At 34.8% G+C, this 19,437-nt stretch overlaps 1 protein-coding gene across 1 annotated transcript; it reads left to right on the top strand.

Annotated features, from left to right (window-relative positions):
• The first annotated feature begins 10,120 nt into the window (after positions 1–10,120).
• On the top strand, positions 10,121–10,771 carry LOC149234243 (putative sucrose-phosphate synthase 2). The gene has a single exon (XM_089368195.1). The coding sequence runs from the start codon at positions 10,121–10,123 to the stop codon at positions 10,769–10,771; it is 651 nt and encodes a 216-aa protein (XP_089224321.1).
• Positions 10,772–19,437: the final 8,666 nt, after the last annotated feature.

Here is a 19,437-nt window from a genome sequence, read left to right as displayed (position 1 = left end):
CTTCAACACCTCCATGTTCTGTTGCAATTTGGCCAGCTGCTCAACGCCCTGCCTGCTCACACTTGTCTTCTCTATTTCAAGCTATTGCTCAAGCTGTGCAATCTTCTCTTCCTTTTCCTTCAACAAAACAGATATTTCAGTAAACATATATTTCATTAAATTTGGAAGTATTCAGTGGATCTAGAATTTAAAACTTTAACTAGATTAAGTTTTTTCAAAATGAGGAATTAGAAAGTCACTTAGTTCACTAATTTTAATGTAGATATTCACCATTTTTGTGTAAAAATGATCATGATAAACTTTATAAAACAAATTTATACAAACTTGCTAAAGAAAATCTTTCACATGTTAATCTTGGATTCCTTACATTATCTATTTTAATATTTTTTATGGTTTATAGTAAAAGATAAGTTTGTTAAGGTTATTTTATGAAAATAATGATGCGTATGTTACTATTATTAATCCATTTAATTTATAATATGATATAGTAAATATCATGTATGTGTTAAGTCATGATTATTACTAAGGCAGTGTTGGCACAATTTAACAGTCTATCACCTTTGCAACACTAGTTATATTATCGCTGAAGATTAAAAAAATCTCAAAGATCATCGTGTTTATACTGGTATTGGAATTAAATTTCAAAATACTTGTGACGCTACCAAGCTTCTTGATTGTTTAACTAAACAAAATTATGATGATCTTGAAACACTTCTTTTAATGCTTTTTCAGCATAACAATAAAATTCGAAATATATTTTAATAATATCTTTTTATCTTCTTATTTACCATAGTTGGTCTTAGTGGATGATAATCATCATTATCAACATCAAAATTACATACTATTGTAGAAATTTTGCACCATTTTAGAGTTGAGGAGAAAAATAAATTTAGGATCAAATTAAATGTTGAATGTGAGTAGTAGCATAATTTATTTTTATTTATTAGTTGTACATTTATGTTAGTAAAGAAGTTGATTGAGGCTCGCCTTATGAATAATAGATTGATATGCAAGATATATATTAAGTATAAAGTTATTTAATGACAAATGAAATTTTTAGTAATGTGTCCTATATATACCATTACTTAGAACTTTAACTAGATTATATTTTTTCAAAATGAGGAATTAGAAAGTCACTTAGTTCACTAATTTTTATATAGATATTCACCATTTTTTGTGTAAAAATTATCATGATAAACTTTATAAAACAAATTTATATAAACTTGAAAAAGAAAATATTTCACATATTAATCTTGGATTCCTTACATTATCTATTTTAATATTTTTATGGTTTATGTTAAAAAGATAAGTTTGTTAAGATTATTTTATGAAAATAATGATGTGTGTGTAACTATTATTAATCAATTTAATTATAATCCGATATAGTAAATATCATGTATATGTTAAGTTATGATTATTACTAAGACAATGTTGGCACAATTTAAAATATTGGAATTAAATTTCAAAATATTTGTGACGCTACCAAACTTTTTGATTGTTTACCTAAACAAAATTATGATGATCTTGAAACACTTCTTTTAATGTTTTTTTAGCATAACAATAAAATTCAAAATAACTTTTAGTAATATCTTTTTACCTTCTTATATACCATATTTGGTTTTAGTGGATGATAATCATCATTATCACCAACATCATTACATACTATTGTAGGAAGTTTGCACCATTTTAGAGTTAAGGAGAAAATATTTTTTTAGGATCAAATTAAATGTTGAATATAATTTATTTTTATTTATTATTTGTACTTTTATGTAAAAAACGAAGTTGGTTGAGGCTTACTTAATGAATAATAGATTAATATGCAAGCTATATATTAAGTATAAAGTTATTCAATGACAAATGATCATAGTAATGTGTCCAATATATACCATCATAGATCCATTTTAAGTGCAAATGTAGGGATCACATTTCTTCAAGTGCAAACATTTTTAGAGTGAAAGATACAATGTGTTATTTTTAATTGTTGAAACTGTATTTTTGAATGCTAAATAGAGTATATATACGAACAAATAATAATTTTAACCATAAAAAACCTTTATATATATATATATATATATATATATATATATATAGATTTATATGAAGTTGATATTGACATAAATTAGTTAACATAAATCTTCAAATAGTTAATTTTGAAAAGTATAAGATTTAAACATCTAATTCACACATTTTTTTTTTACTTCTAATTACTTTACAATATATTCGTTTTTTTTTTTTATATTTTTCTATTTAAAACATAATTTTTTATTTTAAAGAGGCACAGACGGACAAACAAACTTACACATCCCCCCATATTGGGCTGTAAAATGAGCCTCTCGTCTCAATTACTAATCATTTTAATGATCAAAATCAATCATGAATTAGAATAGTAACAAAGTAGTACAATTTGATTATTTTCAAATACAACAAGAAAGAGAGAAAAATGATTAAGATATTTATTACAAATGTTCAGTTTTTATCCTTGTAATTTTTAAGGATATTATATTGAAAAGAACATATTAACATTCATCTAAAACTTAGATTCCTTACATTATTTCTATTATCATTAACATTTATATTTATGTATTAAATTTGACTCGTGAATACTAGATTGTGTAAAAAAAAATCTTACCTATAAAGTTATTTAACAATATATTAATATTATTTTTCTTACTATTATTGACCATTTTAAATTGGCACTAACTACTTTTCCTAAGTTGAGTACAAATTAATTATATTAGTATAATGTTGGCACCGCTTCAAAATCTATAAGAGGAAATATTTTATAATTCTAGTTGTGTTGTTCAATGATCAAAATATTATTTTTATAAATTAGAGTGCAACAAAATAGGGAATTTGATTTATATCAATTATAATAAGGAAAATTAAGGAAAACTCACCTCAAACATTATATCAAGTGTCTAGCATTTATTCATTAAGTGTTTAAATGGTTTATATTAAATAGAATACTAATTAGGTACTCCACTGTTGTTTTAATATACCAAGTTTAGAAGATGTTTTTAGGTGCATTATTGAATTTGATTATGCATATTTGATATGGTGAGAAGTCATGTTGGTCAAATAAAGCTTTGAAAACTTAAATATTTTATGGCATTGTCATGTAATTTGTATAACACGTGATTACATTGAAATATTAAATAATATAAAACTCCTTCAAAAAAAATATGAAGAGAATATTTATACAACAAATATGGAAAAGTGTGTCTGAATGTATATTAATAGATCCTCCAAAAAAAAAATTACATTCATGTATCATATAAACCTACTCTTAAGATATTCGCTCAAGTAGATCAAGAATGGCTTCTACACCATATTTATTTATCTTGGTCTTCTTGCAATGTTATTTCTTTGGCATCCATACCCACACTACGGTATTAATTGGAATAGAGCCAAGTTCTTTGTCGTCAGGATTTGGCTAGTATTGCTCTAAAAATTTTCCATTGTATTTCCCTGACATAAGCTTCCACCAGTCAACCTTTACATGAATATTATCACTTTCATTATCCCTAAAGATATCTAAGATGGATTTTGCCATCCAAATCATCTCACCTGCATCCTCATTTCCTGATCTAACTAGAAACATCTTTCCTTTCTCAACATCAATCATCGTATTGAATGTTGGCTTTGGCTTGTTGCATTTGGGTCCAACATGTATTGGTTCATCTATCACATTATCAAAATCTCCATCCATAATACTTGAGATTACTTAGAGTGCATTACGATCAACATCAACAATGTGCCTTGTCTTGGGCCAGAAATCCTCAGAAGATGAATCACTTCCATCTATTATTCTATGATCATTATAGATTCCATCTAATGTTTCAAGAACTTTTTCCCAATACACTACTTTATTTTTCCATTCCTCTGTAACAATTGGTGAATCCTCATTCCCAATAGTGCCTTTCCACATTTTTATGTATGATGTTATCCCTTCCTTTAGTTCTTTTAAATAGACACCATTATGTTTGGAAGCTAAGAAAGATGGTTTCCCTAAGGGAATTATAGGTCGACCTTCATCATCTATGTTCCATAACTCAACTGGTACTGACCACTCAATATCTCTAATTGATTCTTTATACCTTAGTACTGGAACATAATTGAGTATAAGAAATTGGAAGTATTGGACATTAAGATGTCCAACTAGTGCATTTTTTCCCTCCTTAATGTATCCATTAAGGAAACGTTTGAAGTCATAGACCTTGTCAATAAGTGTAGGTGGAAACACTCTATTTTCTTCAATTATGCGATATGTATCCATCATTTCAGGTAAAGAATAAATATATTTACTTTTTAGGTTGGAAGACATTCTTCCACAGGTTCCATCTATGTCTTCATGGGTGTGCCCCACAGGCAAGAACCCAACCTCAATAGTGATGAAAACACCAAGTGCAGTTAAAAGTGATAGAAACATGAAAAGACAATGATTCTTATTATCACTTGCTGCATTGTCCAATTGTAACAACAAATGTGGAGGAAGAGGTTTAAAATCAACATTTTGACTTTTTGAACTTCCATGAGATATAAAATCATCCTTGTACCCTTGACATTTTGAGTAAATAGAGGTGTCAAGTAATGCATTTGTAAGTGGGTTTCTTGAAATTCCACTTTCATAAAGTAGATCACCATACATATCCATTTGTGGGTCTTCAAGGTCCCTTAAGCACTTTGCAAGGGATGTAATAGTAAATTGTGATCCCATATGGAAAAATGGTAAGGAGAAATGACCAAAACCTCTGCCTTATGCCCATGTGTAAGCATACCTGTCAATGACAAACCCAGCTTTGTTCCTACAATAGATTTTGATTTGACACGTAGCCTTGGGATTGAAGTCTTTGTTTTGTCCATTTTATCATGGATGATGCTCAAATACTCCTTTGGAAACCGCTCTGACATAATTCTATGGGCATAGTAGCAATATCTTCCACACATAAAAATATTGTTATGTTTCGTCAACCTACCTCGTGCCTTTTCTTCCAACTCTTTTGTAGTTGCTGACTTAATTTGTGCTTTCAACACAATACATTCACTGCATTTACTGAATTTGGTGTTCTTTGAAAATGCCACATCTGGAAACTTAGTATTCCAGATCTTGCTCATTGTTGGTTGTGATATTGATGGGTAATTGAGCTTTTGAAGAGCCTCATTGATCTCTTTTAACAAAGAATTTTGTGTGTAAGTCGAAGGAAGCAGTCTTAAAGGAGCAGATGTTCCATCTTCTTCAACTTGACGTGTTTGGTTTGGTGAAAAATCTTAATTATCCATTACAATTTTGTGCAATATTTCTATGGCTGCCACTGTGTGAGCTCGTTCTTTGCATGTGTTGGTGTTACCATGAATAGCTTTGATCTGTCCATGTTGGAAATAATGCTGGTAGTTATAGAATGTGCTTTGAGGAATTTTATGTATCTTATACCATGCTTTCTTACAAATAATATTCCCATTAAATCTCATGTCTTTTACATTTCTAGCAATAGGTGGTAGGCCATGGCTGCTTGACATGACTGTGTTTGACATGAGTGAATTCAAGACAAATTCTTTAATACCATTTGTATTTATTTGTCTCATACCCCTTCTAGCACCTGCAATGGCCTTCCTCTCCACATGTTGAAGACAATCTTTTCTACAACATACATCTGCTGCCAAAAGTCGAATTTCTTTCTCTTCATCTATTTTTGTTTGACATTTTGCAATTTTTTTTGTAGCCATAACTTGTTTAATTCTTTTATATGGCCTTGTTACATTCATATCAATTGAGTTTCTATCTTTTTCATTACAAAGGTACCCATCCCATTTGTTTAAGGGATTTGTGTCCTCTATAACATCCCATATCACCATTTCTTTGGGTGGTTCCTTGAACTTTTCCTTGACCCTTAATATCACACCTTTGTTCTCCACCAACTTATTTATTGGCCATCTAACCAAACAATGTACAGACTTATCACCAATTCTGCATATCTTACAATTTCCATCTATCTCTTCTAGAAAAACACCAAAATCCATTTCACCTAGTGTTTCACCCTCAACAATGTCATCCTCACGGACATTAACTAACATTCCTTTGGCAATGCACATGCTTGTTCCCATGCATTCATGTGTAAGAGAAACCTTTGCACATATGAATTTAACCCTATCTTGGGGAATATTTATGGCATGATCATGGCAATGAGGCTTTCTGGCCAAATTACATAAAATTTTAATGCACCCCCAAGTGTATGCTCAAATCCTGTTGGATGTGGTAGAGGAGCATTATGTTTTAACACCTTTTCAATTTTAACCACTATGCATCCTTTCTTTACCATCTTTCCATGCACTTTATGCCCAAGCTCTGTATTGAATATGGAGCCCTCGCCACCTTCACTCCATGTTGCAGAAGATTTACCTTGTCCCCAATAGAAAATGTAGAAGAAACATTTGTAGCTATAAACAAATGTAAATAATGTTAGTATTTACTCAAAAAAAAACATTTATTATAGTATCAATAATATATAACACATGCTTCAATATTTTGATTTACCTATGTGGTGTCTCAAATCCACAATCTTCCATGGATGAATGTCCCCTTCATTAACATCATCATCAATCAAATGTGGTTGAATGACATCAATTATCAAAATTGCAACATAACCAGCATTAACCCTTTCTCCAACATAATAAGTTCTAGACTCTGCAGATTCAACCCTTGCTAGCCCAATGACTTGATCATTAATAAGGAGATCAACATAGTCCCCTTTTGCCAAAATTATATTTTCCATTTTAGCTTGCATCAATTATGTAACAGCAATTACATCGTAACTTGTAATTAAAAGAATGAATTGTGTAAAGTGTGACTTTATATTGTCCCAAAAACACACAACTTATGAAAAGTAATATAGATGCAAAAATAAAAATAGTATGGTAGTCATGTTGTATGTAATGAAACATTGTTTCCTCAAATGAAATCTAACAATCAATATCATTCCTTCTACTACAAACATAAGCATATTGCTAGAAGCAACATTACATGGTCAAATAAATCTAGCACCTGCTAGATTCCTTCTAGCACAAACACAAACACATTGCCAATAACAATATTCTAAGGCGAAAGAAATCCACCACATGCTAAATTTTCTTCTAACGTAAATAGAAGCATATTACTCACAAAAACATTTCAAAATAAAAGAAATCTTACACATTCTAGAGTTTATTGTAGCACAAACACAATCACATTGCCAAAAATAACATTGCAGTGTAGAAGATATCTAGCATACACTTGATTTACTTCTAGCACAAACAAAAGCACATTGCCAACAATAACATTGTAGGGAAAACAAAAGCCAACAAAATCCAACAACTTCTATCACAAACACAATCACATTTCTAATAACAACGTCGCAAGGTAAAATAAATTTAACGCATGCTAGCTTTACATGTAGCATAAATACAAGCATACTACCAATAACAACATTTCATGCCAGAAGAAATCTAGTGCATGCTATATTTCCCTCTAACACAAACAAAAGCACATTACCAAGGTGAAGGAGATCTAACACGTGTTAGATTTCCTTCTATAATAAACAACCAAATTGAAAACAACAATATTGCATAGCAAAATAATTCTAGCACAACTTCTAGCCCAAACACAAGCATAACATTTCCAATAACATTTCCAAAGTGATGGAAATCTAACACTTGCTAGATTTCCTTTTATCATAAACAATCAAATTGACAACAACACTATTGCAAAGCAAAAGAAATATAGCATAGTTTCTAGCCCAAACACAAGTACATTTCCAATAAAAATATTGCAAGGTGAAAGAAATTTAATGCATATTAGCTTTACATGTGGCACAAATACAATCATACTACCAACAACAACATTGCATCCCAAAAGAAATCTATTGCGTGTTATGTTTATTTTTAAAACAAATCAACAAAGTGTAATGGTGATTCTCTGTTGTGAAGACCCATATGAAAAGTGGCGTAATGCTAATAAGACCAATGCAGCTATTGCAGGATACCCACTCACCTTTCCCATTATCCTACAAAAAACTCCCAGGTGTGAAATCTTTTTTTTGCCGAGTGTTTGCTTGTAAGAGGGGAAAGTAATGAATAATTCTTCTTGCTAGAATAAATTTCTTTGGGGAAAACAGGGTGGAAAACATGAAGCCTCATCTCCTTACCAAGAAAGTAAGGCTAACTAGGCTTGATTGATATCCATGCCTGATTGTTAAAATTGGCAACTAGGGCCAAACTCCATGTGGGTCATCTTTTCTTTTTTTTAACTACATGGTGAATCGGTAACTGCCAATCCTAATTTATGGGAGACCCAGGATCAATCCTCGTAGCTGCCTCTATAACACTAGGAGTACATCCAACTACCTGCAATTTGATATACTAAGATCCTATGATTTTAGAAAGAACAAGACTCTTGTGCTGCCAAGGTGGGGGTGGGGAATTTGCTCCTCCAGCCGCCACCACAGTAGGTCAGTGTACTCAATGAGATTTGAACTATGGTCTCTTGGGCTTCACCCAAGTAGACTTACCGTCAAACCACACATCACAGTACCCATGTGGGTAACCTTATTAATGGAAGATGATATTTTTCTTGGATCCCTCTCATCGAGAGGTGTAGGATTGATCTAAAGATCATCCGATTCCAATAAGTATTCATGGAGATATGAATTTATTTGTGTTATGGGACAATTCGTCAAGGTCAGTCAACAACCAAATAAACCCCACTTGTGCTCAACGTTTTAGTATAAATAGATGTGGCCTTCAAGTCATTTTAACACACTTGGGATCTCTTCCTCTCCACTTGTCTTTGGGTTTTAATAGGAGGAGAGATCCTAAGGGATAATGCTGCCCTAATCCAAAGGGCAGAAGCTGGAACTGCCAGGAACTGCCGGAACTGCAAGGAATAGCCGGAAAAACCAGAACTATCGAAAATAGCAAGAATTTTCGGAACTGCAGGGAATTTTCGGAACAGCTGAGAAGCTGACGCAGAGAGCAGAAGCCGGAACTGCCGAGAAAAGTCGGAACTAGCTGACTGCCGGAACTACTGAGAAAAGTCAGAACTGGCTGATTGCAGGAACTACCGGGAATAGCTGGAAACGCTGAAAAAGTTGGAATTGTCGAGAATAGCTGGAATTGTTGGAACTGTCGGAACTGCCGGGAATAGCCAGAATTGGCGGAATTGCCAGGAACTGTTGAAACTGCCGGAAAAGCCGAAACTATCAGGAATAGCCGAAACTGTCGGGAATCGTCGGAATTGACGAGAACAACGGGAACCAGTGATCAAATTTGAAGGGCAAGTCTTAATTTTATTTAGAAGGGTGCACATTAAGTTCGCCCTTCTATAATGAAAAGCACAAAAAAATGAAATTCAACTGACAACAGTAAATTATTTTCAAATTTCTTTTTTTTTAACACATGGTGAATCAGTAACTGTTTGGTTGGAACTAACGCTGTGAGTTCCAAGACAACATACTATTGGTTGTCGATGTCTTTACAATGTTGCAAGCTGCAAGATATTCCTCAGTTTATCAAGAACAATAACCCCTTCCAACACAACTGCAAGTCCAGTATTTATCATACAATTCATACACATTGTAACTGACAAGTGACAAGCCAACTGTGTTCATAACATTTATGTTCGCCAAATGTTATGTTTTCTGTCTTTTTCCTTGAATTACTGTCATATTAAGCAGAGGTTGGTGTAAGAACATCCAAAAAAGAATTAGTTTGAGTTTCCACCAATATTATGAGTTTCCACCTTGTGTTAATTAGGTTCTGGCAATAATTTTGACGGGTAAACTAAGTTTCCAGGAATTTTTTCAGTTTCAAATCTGATGTTTAAGCATGTGGCAAAAAAAGAAAAGCTCTAAAAAAATCTCTGTTTCTAAAAATTTTGCAGACTTTGAACAATGGACTATTAGTCGAACCCCATGATCATAGAAAATGTATTGTTAGAGCTAAAAACCCATGGAATGAATGCCGCTGTAATGGGTTGAGAAACATTCACCTTTTCTCATGGCCTGAACATTGCAGAAAATATTTGTCTCGGGTAACTGTATGCGGGATGAGGCATCCTCAATGGCAGACTATCACTGTAATGGATACTACTATGGGGGAGGAATCAATGGGTGATTCCCTGAAGGACATGTCTCTTCGGCTTTCTGTCGATGGCGAGAAATATTCCATCAATGGCTCTCTGGATAATTCTATCGAAGTTGACAAACTTCTGGCACCAAAGGGCGACCCAGAACTTATTTTGGATAAACTGAAAAGGGTGTCGCTATCTTTTAACATTGAAGAAACTGAACCTAAGCCAAGGCCTCCAGCGAATAACCTGATTGTCTCAAACAAGTATCCTGCACTGAGAAATAAGAAGAAGCTTTTTGTTATAGCTGTGGACTGCTATGATTACAGTGGCAATGTATATCCCCATATGTTGGAAATAATTCAAGAGATAATCAAAGCTGTGCATTCTGATGCAACAACAACAAGATTTTTCGGTCTTGTACTATCAACTGCATTAACAGTTGATGAAACTCTGGGGATGTTGAACTCTAGCAATATATTGCCTCTTGAATTCAATGCTTTAATTTGTAGCAGTGGGAGTGAACTTTACTATTCAACAATTCCTGCTTATCCTGATAACTTGGGAGGACTTTGGATTCTTTCCTTTTATAATTTAGGTTGTTGGGACATTATGAATTATGACTTATGCTACTCATATATTTCGTTAATTTTTTATTCATTGGATATTAAATAGTTGGGACTTAATGACTTAGGCCTAACAAGGGATTAGTTGAAGGTGCTTTGGTTAGGATTTTGATTTGGATGGTGTTTCTAATGATGAGAGCTCAATTGAACTGTAAACTGTATTGGTGAGACAGTGGAATTTAATTTATTCTTATTACTATTTGATTCAATTGAACTGTAAACTGTATTGGTGAGACAGTGTAATTTATTCTTATTACTATTTGATTCAATTGAACTGTAAATTGTATTGGTGAGACAGTGGAATTTATTCTTATTACTATTTGATTCATTCATGCTATTAAGGCATTAAATTTAATTTTTGTCTTGATGTTTGAATTGCATATTCTTAGAGGTAAGTGAAAAATATAGATATCAAAGCAAAATGAGTAACTTACAGATCTATTTGTATTCAGTCTTGCTCCTTCACATCGCATAAACAACAGGACCCAGATGTATATATTGAAGCATAATGTGAAGTTCTGTGAAATCCAGTATGCTATGAACTTATGAAGTCTCTCGAATGCGCTCCTCTCCAAGCATAAATCGTGCTTAAACCTTGCTTGACAGGCGTCTGCTGAATGATGAATCTACGATCCTCTCCAATCATCGTCAAACCTTGCTTTACGGGCAGCCTGCAGGCACAACCGCTAACTTGCATCATATGCACAAGTTACAATTAGAAAAAGCAATTCAAAAGGAAATTGTTGTTTTTGAAATGGGAGCAACTCCGAATTTGGAAACTGTTGTTTCTGAAATGGGATTTAACATCAGTTGAGAAAGGAAATTTACAAGTTCAACCATTATAATTTGTGATAGACCCACAGTGAACTGAAAGTTTGGAATTTGGAATTCCCAAAATCTGGATTTTAGAAAAAAATGAAATTTGAAAAAATAAATTGGACAGGTTGACAAATTAACAACCCTTCTTAAAAAAATTTATAATATTATTCTAATTTCTTTCTAAATGGAAAAATTCAAATTTAATTTTTTTTTGAATAGCAAAATTTTCTTTCTACTTCTGCGTTGTGCCAGAGGCCCTTTGAAGGGCTCTGACATGTTCAAATTTGATCACTGGTGGGAACCACCGGAACAGCCAGGAAGCTAAAATAGATGGTAGAAGCCGGAACTTTCGGGAAAAGCTGGAACTACTAGAACTGCTGAAACTAACGGGAATAGCCGAAATTTCCAGAACTGCTGGCAATAGCCGAAATTGCTGAAACTGCCAAGAATTGCCGAAACATGCGGGAAATTTAACGCAGAGTGTAGAAGCCGGAATTGCTGGGAACAACCGAAATTGACGGAACTGTTGGGAACAGCCGGAATTCTCGGAACTGCCAGAACTGCCAGGAACTGCCAGAATTGCCAAGTGCTGATATTTTTCTTGGATCCCTCTCATCGAGAGGTGTAGGATTGATCTAAATATCATCCGATTCCGATAAGTATTCATGGAGATATGAATTTATTTGTGTTATGGGACAATTCGTCAAGGTCGGCCAGCAACCAAATAAACCCCACTTGTGCTCAATGTTTTAGTATAAATAGAGGTGGCCTTCAAGTCATTTTAACACACTTGGGATCTCTTTCTTTCTACTTTTCTTTGGGTTTTAGTAGGAGGAGAGATCCTAAGGGATAATGCTGCCCTAATTCAGAGGGCAAAAGCCAGAATTGTCGGGAACTACTAGAACTGTCGAGAATAGTCGAAAAAGCCGTAACTGCCGGGAATAGCCGAAATTGTCGGAATTGCTGGGAATAGTCGGAACTGTCAAGAACAGCCGAAACTACCAGAACAACCGGGAAGCTGACGCAGAGGACAGAAGCCGGAACTGTCGGGAAAAGCCGGAAAAGCCGGAAAGGTTGGATCTGCCGAAACTGCCGGAAATAGCCAGAATTGTCGGAACTGCCAAAACTGCTGGAATTGTTGGGAATTGCCAGAACTGCCGGGAATAGCCAGAAAAGTCAAAACTGTAGAAACTGACAGGAATAGCCGGAACTTCCGTGAATAGTCAAAACTTTCGAAAACAGCTAGAACTGCCGAAACAGCCAGGAATAGTCGGAATTCCCGGAACTATCGGAACTGCCGGGAATAGTCGGAACTGTCGAGAACATCCGGAATTGCCGGGAATAGCTGGAATTTCCGGAATAGACGAAATAATCGGGAATAGTCAGAATTGCCGAAACTGTCGAAACTGTCGGGAATAGTCGAAACTGTCAAGAACAGCCGGAACAGCTGGGAAGTTGACGTAGATGAGAGAAGCCAGAACTGTCGGGAAAAGCCGGAAAAGCCGGAAAGGTCAGAACTGTCGGAACTACCGGAAATAGCCAGAATTATCAGAATTTCCAGAACTGCTGGAATTATCGGGAATTGCCAGAACTGCCGAGAATAGCTAGAAAAGTTGGAACTATTGAAACTGACGAGAATAGTCGGAACTACCAAAACTGCCGTGAATAGTCAGAACTGTTAGGAACAACCAAAACTACCGCAACAGCCAGGAATCTGACGCAGAGGGTAGAAGTCAGAACTGTCGAGAAAAGCTAGAAATGTCAGAACTGTCGGGAACAGCCAAAATTGCTGAAATTACCGGGGACAACGGAAATTGCCGAAACTGCCGGAACTGCTAGGAACTGTCGGGAAAACCAGAAATTGTTGGAACTACTGGGACTATTGGGAACAACCAGAATTGCCAGAACTGTCGAGAACAGTCGGAACTGCTGGGACTTCTGGAACTGTCGGGAACTGCCGGAACAGCCAGAGCATTTGTCTCCGGAGGAGAGCAGCATGCAAGGGACAACTAACTAACATTGGGACTGTTGTATGGTACTTAGCAGCAAATACACCAAGCATACAATGTTACAACTAGCATGCACGGGACAACTAGCATGCAACAAGAAGCATGCTAAGGACAACAAGCAAGCTAGAGACAAAAAGCAAGCAAGATGCAGCCAACATGGTGCAGCAATGGCACATAATGCAGTACAGTGATGGGTACAGTCATGATTAATGAAGTATGATGAGATGCAGTATAGTGATGATGGGTGCAGCATGATGTAGCATGGTGAGGTGCAACATGATGACGAAATGCAGCACAATGATAGGTGAAGGAGTCACCTTGCAGAATCAGTTGAAGCAACATGTCTTCAACTGATCTCATGTATCATCTTCTTAGAGATGATCTATGCACTTATCTAGATAAGTCAAAATGTTGACTTTTTGTAAACGTACTATCTCTCTCTCTTTGCTGAACTATTGAAGAACATATAAGAAGAATTGATCAAGGGTTTCCCCACATTGGGGTTTGTCACTGGCTAGCACCACATCTTGTGTCCTCTTGTCTTGGCTTGTCTTCTGCGATTTATGTTTATGTTCTATCTACAATTTACTTTAATGCTGATGTGATTGCTAATCTGGAAAAGATATTGAGCTAACTGTGAAAATTGAAATAAATTGCTCTAAGCATAGAACATACCTAAATTAACATCGATGAACTATATTAGTGGTAAAATTTGTTGTTTGCACTATGATTGGTAATGTACCTTGAAAGACACACGTGCTATCATCTTCATAATGTTAACAGTTACACATCCATGACATCTCTGGTTCTTCCAACTTCTATGACATAATCAATGTAGTTGAAGCCTTCGAGATTTCTGGATCCAATGTTCTTAGAAGAATGTGGCAGGCTCAAAAGTTAGTGTCCAAGCAGTTACTCACCTTTATCACAAGTTGACCAACTAGTTTTCCTATTCTAGATTACTCTCAAGATCTCCTTACATGCCACAAACAAAAGAAGGTATTGTAAAGACAATCTCTCTCTGTTTCTAAAGGAAAACAATCTCTGTTTAATGACAAAAGATATTTTTTTGTTATTTTTGGAACAGTTGCCTTGAGAACATTGCCAGAGAAATCATAATACATGAAGAGTTTATATACTCTCAAAATCTTCCAAGATCATGTAATCACAATTGAGCCTCAGCAACTATACAGTTATGAGGCAGCCTAACCCATATTCATGTAATCAGTTTTCCTTTAGATGATTATGTAATAAACAACTATACAGACAAATATGCATTCTATTGACAAGAATCTATAAACCCCTATGAAGGTCTTACAAGGAAAGGAACATTTGTACCAGGAAGATCCACCTGAAGAAATCAATTCCTGCTGGCTCAACCAACAAAGGTTGTTGTGCAATCTGCAGGTACCAAGCAATAATCCCACACAACAGTGTCCAGGTTTTGCTAGCATCTTATTAAAAAAAGTTTCATTTCTCCCCATGTAGGTTGACCATACCAATGTAAAGTTTCATTGTTCAAAAGTTTAGGGCCTCCTTGGTAAAACCATGCATGTCATATTCAGTGACTATGGAATACTCTAAGGTAGATTCAGTATTAAATTTTGTTCATCAATAGAGCTTTGGCATTTTCTGGCTAAGTTAACGCACCAACACCACAACTGTTATGAATAACCTAGTCAAGTCTCAAGAGAGAGCCTCTTTTGTCTCATCTCTATATCAATCCATGAAATGGTGGAGAGCCTAACAACCTTCTCTTTTAATCACTCAAGCTAGACCAAATTGACAAGTTGTAATACTACCTAACCAAACATTTTCCATGTTTTTTCTTCCTCATAAAAAGATATCAGTCTAGGGGATATCCTGATGCGAAATGTACATCTCAACAGACTATTTTAACACCTTGTTTTAGGAGATTAACCCACTAGCCTTTGTTCTGTGGTGACTTTCCAAACCCAATCGCTCCTCCATAAGATTACTCCGTATTGAATCTATAACCATTTAACTATGATTAATTGGTAGCACATACAATTTGCAAGGAAGGGTCACAATTTCAGGTTTGGACCATTTAGTCAGGTTTATAGCTTAAATGGCAGTTTCATTCTTTGAGTTAAACTATCTTCGACATATATGATATAACTGACCTAGTCTATTTTTATGTCACTACTAAAATAATCCATGAAATGTGCATGCAAGGTCTAAAATCAATGCTTCACTTGGCTTCCATAGTAATGTTTCACATTTGAATGGACTTCCCAAAACATTGCATTGTGTTTATATAATGCTTCATGCATATCTAGTGAAAACTAAAGGCTAGATGCCAAATGTGTTTGTCAGATGTTGCTTATGAATGCATAGATAAGATTGGTTTATTTCATATATTCTCAAGAGAGAGCCTCTTTTGTCTCATCTCTATATCAATGCATGAAATGGTGGAGAGCCTAACAACTTTCTCTTTTTATCACTCAAGCTAGACCAAATTGACAAGTTGTATTCCTACCTAACCAAACATTTTCCATGTTTTTTGTTCCTCATAACAATATATCAGTCTAGGGGATATCCTGATGCAACATGTACATCTCAGCAGACTATTTTAACACTTTGTTTTAGGAGATTAACCCGTTAGCCTTTGTTCTATGGTGACTTTCCAAACCCAATAGCTCCTCCATAAGATTACTCTTGTATTGAATCTTAAACCATTTAACTATGATTAATTGGTAGCACATACATTTGCAAGGAAGGGTCACAGTTTCAGGTTTGGACCATTTAGTAAGGTTTATAGCTTAAATGGCAGTTTCATTCTTTGAGTTAAATTATCTTTGACATATATGATATAACTGACCTAGTCTATTTTTATGTCACTACTACAACAATCCATGAAATGTGAATGCAAGGTCTAAAATCAATGCTTAACTTGGCTTCCATAGTAATGTTCCACATTTGAATGGACTTCCCAAAACATTGCATTGTGTTTATATAATGCTTCATGCATCTCTAGTGAAAACTAAAGGCTAGATGCCAAATGTGTTTGTCAGATGTTGCTTATGAATGCATAGATAAGATTGGTGTATTTCGTATATTCTCGAGAGAGAGCCTCCTTTTTCTCATCTCTATATCAATCCATGAAATGGTGGAGAGCCTAACAACCTTCTCTTTTAATCACTCAAGCTAGACCAAATTGACAAGTTGTATTCCTACCTAACCAAACATTTTCCATGTTTTTGCTTCCTCATAAAAAGATATCAGTCTAGGGGATATCCTGATGCAAAATGTACATCTCAGCAGACTATTTTAACACCTTGTTTTAGGAGATTAACCCACTGGCCTTTGTTCTATGGTGACTTTCCAAACCCAATAGCTCCTCCATAAGATTACTCTCGTATTGAATCTAAAACCATTTAACTATGATTAATTGGTAGCACATACAATTTGCAAGGAAGGGTCACAGTTTCAGGTTTGGACCATTTAGTCAGGTTTATAGCTTAAATGGCAGTTTCATTCTTTGAGTTAAACTATCTTTGACATATATGATATAACTGACCTAGTCTATTTTTATGTCACTACTACAACAATCCATGAAATGTGCATGCAAGATCTAAAATCAATGCTTAACTTGGCTTCCATAGCAATGTTCCACATTTGAATGGACTTCCCAAAACATTGCATTGTGTTTATATAATGCTTCATGCATCTCTAGTAAAAACTAAAGGCTAGATATGGGAAAACTCGCTTTAAACTTTACAAAATACATTAAGGCAGTTTCTGTTCGAACTATTTGTCTATTTAGTTATATGTGTATGTCTCTTTATGAGAAGCAAGAAAACCTTTTGGCCAGGGGGTAGAGGGGAGACAGGAGAATGTTTATGATAACTTACAGTCTAGAAAATAGATAGCACATGTTTTTAATGATGTCAAGAAGAGTCTACCTCTTCTACATTCGGTAGTCTCAATAAAGGAACCATGTCATCTCTCAAAGGCCTCCAACAAAAAAATGAGAATGGCAAGGAAGTAATTCCACTACCTGGGTTTGGAATTTTGTTTCTTCCACCTTGCAGTGATTAAATGATCAGCATCATTGTTTCATGGATTGTCAATAGGGAGCAGATCAAAGAGGAAGAGGAATTGTTTAACTATTCATGCAACTACTGCATGGGCAACTAGAATTAGCTATGATAGGAATCCATAGACTGTGCCCTTACAAGCTTGGGTGAAGATGGCTCAACCTAGTTTTCAGAAGAACAATTATTTTCTCTGCCAATGAGGTAAATTGGATTCACCTTTATGATAGCATGAATACTAGTATTATTTCAGTGATTTCTGAGGCATTTCCATTCACATCTTATGATAAATAAATGTCTTTCAACTATTTGAATCACGGTACAATCACTACCTTGACTGCTTTAAAGGAAATTCACTACTCAAATGGATTTGGTTAGCCCTCCCTAAATACGATTGTGGGAAGATTTTCTTGGCATGAAATAGGGTTAATTAATAATTCTTACATCTAGCCTTAATCATCACAGAACATGCCAAATTGCTATTGGCATAGCATATCCAATCAAGGAAGTCCAAGCCATCAATTCTCCAAACTAGTACTGAATTACACACAGTAGTAGTGCCATGCTGAAAACTAAATTATAACTGAAAACTGCCACGAACATATTAGACGGGTCCTATTTTTCTGTCTTTCTATATACGATGTTCATATAATAGAGATAAATATCGAAATAAATAGATTGCTAATTGCTTCCGAAGACAACAAAAATAATTCAGAGACCCCAATTCACCAGCCTAATTAGTTCAGAGATCCAACTTCAGGGTTTTACCAAGTTGCAGACTGTCATTCTGGGAATATAAATGATAAATTATAATTAAGCAAATGTTGGCACACATCTGACCATACTACATCAGTCCCTTTTTCTGTTCCTCCATAAATAATGCTGATCTACTAGAGATAAAAATGAATATCAATAGGGTATTTATTACTTCCAAAGGCGGTGAAAAAACTTTTTAATGGTTTATTGATTCCAAATGGAAATGGATACAATAAATCTGCATATGGATATTCAACTCTTTTCAAAGCAAAATAGCCTCCGAGCATGACCTGTACAAATATGAAATAGCCATCAATTCTCCAAACTAGTACTGAATTGCACAAGGATTATAACAATATAAACTCTGTTCAAGGAACACTGAGCAACATTGTTCATAAAATGCCATTTCTCACCTCAGCACAAGCACAAAACCGAATCATCTCTGTGTTGTAAGTTTGTGCTGAAGAAGCCAAAAATGCACATAACGATGCACCCTAAATTTGCAAGATGGGATTTAGATGGGAATTTGTTTCTTCCCAAATTTCTATGGATTTTGTTTCTTCCTAAATTGCTATGGGATTTTGTTTCTTCCATAGCAATGTTCCACATTTGAATGGACTTCCCAAAACATGTGTTTATATAATGCTTCATGCATCTCTAGTAAAAACTAAAGGCTAGATATGGGATTACTCGCTTTAAACTTTACAAAATACATTAAGTCAGTTTCTGTTCGAACTATCTATCTATCTAGTTATATGTGTATGTCTCTTTATGAGAAGAAAGAAAACCTTTTGGCCAGGAGGTAGAGGGGAGAGAGGAGAATGTCTATGATAACTTACAGTCTAGAAAATAGATAGCACATGTTGTTAATGATGTCAAGAAGAGTCTACCTCTTCTGCATTTGGTAGTCTCAATAAAGGAACCATGTCATCTCTCAAAGGCCTCCAAGAAAACAATTAGAATGGCAAGGAAGTAATTCCACTACCCGTGTTTGGTATTTTGTTTCTTCCACCTTGCAGCAATTAAATGATCAACATCATTGTTTCATGGACTACCAATAGGGAGCAGATCAA

The sequence above is a fragment of the Pinus tabuliformis genome, chromosome 8 (genome assembly GCF_031772625.1).
Source record: "Pinus tabuliformis cultivar Carrire ecotype Pingquan chromosome 8, CPIR1, whole genome shotgun sequence".
Classification (NCBI taxonomy): Eukaryota; Viridiplantae; Streptophyta; class Pinopsida; order Pinales; family Pinaceae; genus Pinus; species Pinus tabuliformis.
Note: the sequence above shows the minus strand (reverse complement) of the source record. Positions and strands in the feature narration are given on the sequence as shown.

Bases quoted from the DNA above. Each gene is read 5' to 3' on its own strand.
- LOC149234243 (XM_089368195.1), top strand. From the start codon at position 10,121: ATGGGGGAGGAATCAATGGGTGATTCCCTGAAGGACATGTCTCTTCGG.